The sequence below is a fragment of the Thermobia domestica genome, chromosome 2 (genome assembly GCF_964235325.1).
Source record: "Thermobia domestica chromosome 2, izTheDome1.hap1.1, whole genome shotgun sequence".
NCBI lineage: Eukaryota > Metazoa > Arthropoda > Insecta > Zygentoma > Lepismatidae > Thermobia > Thermobia domestica.
The window spans coordinates 43,303,266-43,309,976 of NC_137455.1; the positions used below are offsets into that span (position 1 = coordinate 43,303,266).

Here is a 6,711-nt window from a genome sequence, read left to right on the forward strand (position 1 = left end):
AGCATTTGTATTATTCTATTAGATGAACTCTCCAAGTAATAGGACCAGGCAATGTCGTTAGCACTCCATTGTAAACCTGACTGAAGGAGTTGTTCCATAGTGTCTATGGGTTTCACATGAACAGGAAGAGTCAGAAATGAAGCAAGGTTTGAATTATAGGCTGTAACTAACAGCATTGAAGTAATAAATAACCAATATAATATATGCTGTAAAGAATTCTGTTTTGCATGTGAAATACTAATGCCTACAAGAATACCAATTGAGCTAATGAAAGAATATGAGAACTGTTGATAGGGGTTCAACGCTGGGGAATTACTCCCTTGTACATAAGAATGGGAAATTGAGAATACATAAAGCAAACATGTTGAACAAAGTACAAATCCAATTATTGAAAACCACACAATGTTCGATAGTGGTGAGAAAATGGACCACAAATGTTGTTTTCCTTTTGGTCGTGGTGTAAGAAATCTGATGCTTCCTGTAAGAAATGGTAAACTTGCATCAACATTATATTTTATATTTTCTAGCAGAACATATGATGCAATAGCTGCTTGATAATTTTGGGTTTTAATTGCACTAATGTAAGTTCTTTCAGTCTCGTTATCGGTGAAGAAACCCCAAGTGAAATCTGGTTCCACGTCACATATGTTCCACGTAAAGTTACTCTTTTTAGAAAATTCTTTCATTATCCTGTAGTCAGTACCGTCTCGTGAACTGTTTGTGATCATAGTACAAGGAGGGTAAGACTTCCAAAGTAAATTCATAGTGATACCGTTCAAGTTGTTAAGTTTATCGGTCTTTACTTCTGTGGTATCTCCGAATGAGTTATTTCTCCAAGTAGAGATACGCTTCAATGATTGGGGCATTAAATTATTTCCTAATGTAGATGTAAAGATGCTAAAATCACTTGATGCATGTCCATATCTATTATTTTCCGGTTTGACTACATAGAAGTCGGGGAAGAACTGCATCCATTTTTTGGTGAAAAGTGTTGCCAAATCTTCTTCATTGTCAGTAATAACAATATACCTTCTTCTTTTTCTTTGGGTAGACCTATCAGCCGTTATTTTGAGAGTATTGAATATTTCGTTCACACTGTTGGACTTAATGACAAAAGTAGCACATCCTTGGTTCATGGCATGAAGAATTATTTCATCAATTATTGGATACCCATTATATTCTTTGACTCGTAATAATAATGGTATATGTTTCGAGGAATTTGAGAGTTGATTTACATTCAGATAACATAGGGGTTCATCGTCGTAATGGAATACTGTGCAAATACCTTCATGGAAGTAATGAGTTACAAAAGAAAGAATTAAATTCTCCAAATGGCAGATCTCTGGCTCAATGCGTAAATAATTTGTAATGTAACTGAAATTGAAGATTAAAAGGACAAGGCGTATTTCCATTTTCATCATCATGTTATTTATCCAATGAACTGAAACAAGAAAATATTTGAAAGGTTTTAATATAATTTCAAAAATAAAATGTCCTTAAAATTACACAGACTAGGATTCCAAATACACTATATTCGATATTAATATCACATGCAAGTTGTCAAATTTAAAACGGACACAAAATTAATTGATAATATGCATATGAAAACATAAGTGTGATATATTTAATTTCAAGAACTTTGTTTCCTAACACAATAGCTCACAAGATTTTACACACAGGGACAGGGACCCCTCCCTAAGTACATATATTTTTGCAATAAACTTGCATAAATTTAGATTGGTTTTATAACCGCTTCCCGGTTTCACATATTCTTTTGTTCCTGACTATAAAAGACAACTTAAGGAAATAATCCACTTTAATACCTCATTTTATGATTTAAAAATTACATCTTTCTGTATGTTGGTGAACATTGATAGGAAAGCAATTCATTTTAGTCGTTGTAGCCAAGAGAACATTGCATCTTTTCATTGCACCAGTTGCAACCAAGACTTAAACGCACCAGTCGACAATATTGCTCATCAAAACTTGTTTGAACTAAAACATCGTGATATTTTGCAACTAAAGCACGGTACTTGTAAATATTGAGTGGTTTTTTGGACATTTTTATGTAGCGAGTAAGTAACATTTTAAATGGTTTAGAAACTATGATGGGTTTTATTCACAAGAAACGTAGTTCACCGATAAGAAAATCAATGTTGCTGGAACTGAATAATTACACTGTTCAACAACGAAAATGTAAATTGAACAAAATCAGCTAATTCTTATTGATTTTGTGGTGCTGATTACGAATTTGAAAGTTATTTTCGAATATTAGCTCTACTTTTCGTTTTACAGGCATGTCTAATAATAACGCTTTAAAAATAAATATGTTCGCTTCGTTTGGGGTAAAATGTTACACTGATCCGGCAACACTGGAGAAACTATATGAACGCTTGGTTTGATTGTGTTCCTTATCTCAGTAGTGTTCTGCTCAAGGATCTTATAAAATAGAGGATCTGCCCTTACTACAAAATCTTGAAGCCATACGTCACAGTTTCACCACCCCTACTCTGCTCACTCCGCTCAATAGGATCGCAAAGCTTTGAGCCAACAATCATGGCGGAAACGAAAGTAGCCAATCAGACGATGGCGGAAACGCGAGTAACCAATAAGACGTGCCGATGCTCGATTGTTTTTTGGCTTCATTCTTTTAATAGAATGAAGATACATATGGGCAGATTCTCTATTTTATAAGATCCTTGGTTCTGCTATTGTAAGAAAAGACAGGTTTAGTGCAGTTATCAACGTTTTGGGTGTGACGTTTGTGTAGTGCAGGACATAAAAATACAAGTACGCAAAAATATTGGTATTTCGAATGTATATTTTTAAATAGTTGTCGGAACTATTTCAAGTGACATTTTGAGGATTTCAATAAACAAAAATGCCGCGAAATTGTGTAAACAGTGCGGATAGCTTCTGCTACGTGTGTGGGGAAGTGACATTTTCCTCACAAAAGCAGACTATAACACCACTAATAAGAAAAGCCTATTAATATTACTTTGGTTGTAAAATTGGAAACCAAGATAAATCTTGGGCACGCCACATTGTGTGTAACACTTGTGCCAGCAATCTAAGAAATTGGATTAACGGGAAGGGGCGCTCAATGCCTTTTGCACTGCCCATGATTTGGAGGGAGCCAAGCGACCACATCAGAGACTGTTATTTTTGTATGGTTCCTTCCGTCAAGAAGGGAATTTCCACGAAGAAGAAGCGGGTCTTGATCTATCCTAATATTCCTTCTGCAATGCGCCCTGTTCCACATGAAGAAGGACTACCTGTTCCTGACCCACCTAAAGAATACGATCTTTTTTCTGATGATGATCAAGAAGTTGAAGCTCCTGAATCAAGTACTTCGAAGGACCTTACGTTTGTTGTAGAAGAACCTCCATGTGAACCACATAGACTTACTCAAAAGGAACTAAGTGATCTAATCAGAGACTTGGACCTCTCGAAAAGCAAAGCCGAAATTTTAGCGTCACGCTTAAAGCAATAGCATTTATTGCAGGAAAAAGTAAATATTTCAGTGTATCGGAATAGGGAGAAGATGTTCACTTCATTTTTTACTATGGAAGACACACTTGTGGCATGTACAGATGTAAATGGTCTCATGAGGGCACTTAAAATTAATTACGAACCTACGGAGTGGAGGCTCTTTATAGATTCGTCCAAGGTGAGTTTAAAGGCAGTGCTTTTACATATTGGAAATGAACTTCCTTCAATTCCTGTAGGTTACGCAATTCATATGAAGGAATCTTATGAAAACTTGAAACGTTTACTTCAAGCCATTAAATATTACGATTTTCAGTGGCTCATTTGTGGTGACCTTAAAGTAATAGCACTGTTGCTAGGTATGCAGTTAGGGTATACAAAGTATTGTTGCTTTATATTTGAATGGGATAGTAGAGATCGTGGATCTCATTACCGCAAAAGTGATTGGGGTACCAGAGAAACTCTTCAGCCGGGAGTGAAAAATGTGCAGCATGAACCACTGGTACATCGTAACCGAATTTTGCTTCCCCCTCTACATATTAAATTAGGTCTTTTAAAAGTTTTGTTATGAGCATGAACCAAGAGGATGAGGCCTATAAGTACCTAAGAGGACAATTCCCTCGATTAAGTGATGCCAAAGTTAAAGAGGGTGTTTTCATAGGGCCACAGATTAGGCAACTATTCAAAGATCACAAGTTCGACGAAATTCTCCAAGGTGAGGAGAAAGCTGCGTGGGAAAGCATGAAGAGTGTTTGCTCACAGTTCTTGGGAAGCCACCGAGCGACAAATTACAAACAACTGGTAGCAAAGTTGTTATTGTGCTACGTAAATCTTGGTTGCAATATGTCTCTGAAACTCCACTTCATTCATATCTAGACTTCTTTCCCGAAGATTGTGGAGCAGTAAGTGACGAACATGGTGAGCGTTTCCATCAAGATATTGCAGCCATGGAGAAGAGATATGAGGGAAAGTGGAGTTCTAACATATTGGCCGACTACTGTTGGACTATTGCAAGGGATGCTCCAGATGTAACCTACAAAAGGCAAGCCAAGCGAAGACGCTCAAAATAAAATAAACATAATCCTTTACAAGGGATCACTTGAAACTTTTGTCTACATTGCAGTGTAGTTCTTGCACAAAAAGGTATTTGTACGCGTGCATATTTTTCATGTTTTGATGTTAATACTGATTTCTATTACGGAATTGTTAATGTTTAACTTGACCACTGTTACTTTATTTTCTGTATCGCTGTGAAACTAATATTTGCGCAATTTTGAAAAAGGAAGTACAAGGGTATAGAAAGCTATAGGTTACGGTACTTCTTAACTCCCCAGCTTATCACATCACAGTCAAATAGATAAAAAAAAAGTGAAATGTAGGTTTTTACAAGGATTTTGCTTAAATGTTCTATAAATATTAATACATTTATATATATACAGCTACTGTTGTACAAGGGCGTTTTTTTTCACAACCTGAGCTAAGAAAATTCTTGTATTATCATTTCCTTTCATATTATGCTTAAATGAATGTAAAAATCGCAATTTCAAAGAATTTACATACTTTCGATCAAAATTTGTTGAACAGTGTTATTTAGAGCGTGGTTTCTACATGCTTTATGTACGCAATTGCGTTTGTTTACCTTCAGTACTTAAACGAAGTACTGTCAAACCTTAGAAAATTTCCCAGTTGGAAGAGTAACGCATCAACTAGCATGAAGAAATCATCTTCTTGGGTATTAGTATGCATCTACATTTCGAAGAAGCTACTTCAACTCATGTAAAAAATAATTTTTGCCGAAAATTTCATCCTAAGACTGTACTTTATTACAAGGATTATTGAACTATGATGTACTTAAATTCGGAAGTAAATAGCATCTTAAGACACATTATGCATTGTGAGAGAATTCTTATGTACAACAAACAGCACTTTCGCCGGGAGATAATCTCTTGGAACTACTGTTCCCTTTTTTCCTTGGAGTATAGTGTGGAAAATGTGAAAAGTAAAAACATGAAATTTTATAACAAATCACGATAAAGAGATTATTCCATAGAAAGTCGTTAATTTTTTATTTTGTGACCTATATAAGTTTTATGGAAATCTTTGTGTTTCGTGTTCTTTTTTCTTCTTAAAAAAACCTATAATTTCCAATATATATTCGTTGTTCAGATAATATACAAGGATGAATCAAAAAGTAAGGTGAAATTGCCTGTCAAACCCATACTATTGTGTGTAGCTAATTAATTCTTTTCCATGTTACAGGTAATCTGGTAATAGAAGTGTGACAGCTTGTACAACATTCTATGTCCACCCGTCTGGTGCTGAGAGCAACTCAAAGATGGCGCAACGACTGGAACATTACACTAAGGAGGAAGTACGCGGTGTCATTCGTTTTTTCTGGACCAAGGGAACAAAACCATGTGATATTCATCGAGAATTGGTGCAGGTCTACGGAGATAGTGTTAAGTCGCTGAAACAAGTGTATGTGTGGCGTAACGCATTTGCAAGTGGTAGGAGTACTGTCACAGATGATGACAGAAGTGGCAGACCATCAACGTCCATCACCGACACGAATGTGGCTGTCGTCGATGCCATGATTCGTGAAGAAAGAAGAGTGCGGTTGCAGGACATTGCCAATGAATTGAATATCTCTTATGGTTCCGTAAGCGGTATCGTCCATGACCAACTGGGCTTCACAAAAGTGTGTGCGCGCTGGGTACCCAAGCTTCTGAGTAGCGAATGGGCATTTCCCTGAGCCACCTCACACGTTATGCCGACGAAGGAAATTCATTCCTTCATCGCATCATAACGGGCGATGAAAGTCTGATACCTCTATGGACACCTGAATCCAAACGTCAGAACATAACATGGAAACATCCATCGTCACCACAGGCCAAGAAATGCAAGACAATAGCATCTGCACAGAAAACAATGGCTACTGTCTTTTGGGACCGTCTCGGTGTTATTCATGTTGAATTTCTGGAAAAGGGTACGACTATTAATGCAGACACCTACTGCCAAACCCTGGACAGGCTGAAAGCAGCCATACGGCAGAAACGGCGGGGGACACTCCGAGAGGGCGTATTGTAACTGCATGATAACGCACGTCCACATACAGCCGAACGGACCCTTACACACCTTCGCGGGTTCAAGTGGGAAATTCTCGATCACCCTCCGTATAGCCCTGATTTAGCCCCGTCGGATTACCATTTGTTCGGCCCCCTG

At 37.2% G+C, this 6,711-nt stretch overlaps 1 protein-coding gene across 1 annotated transcript; it reads left to right on the plus strand.

Annotated features, from left to right (window-relative positions):
* Nucleotides 1-5,824: 5,824 nt before the first annotated feature.
* LOC145678983 (protein GVQW3-like) lies at nt 5,825-6,241 on the plus strand. The gene has a single exon (XM_081749585.1). The coding sequence runs from the start codon at nt 5,825-5,827 to the stop codon at nt 6,239-6,241; it is 417 nt and encodes a 138-aa protein (XP_081605711.1).
* Nucleotides 6,242-6,711: the final 470 nt, after the last annotated feature.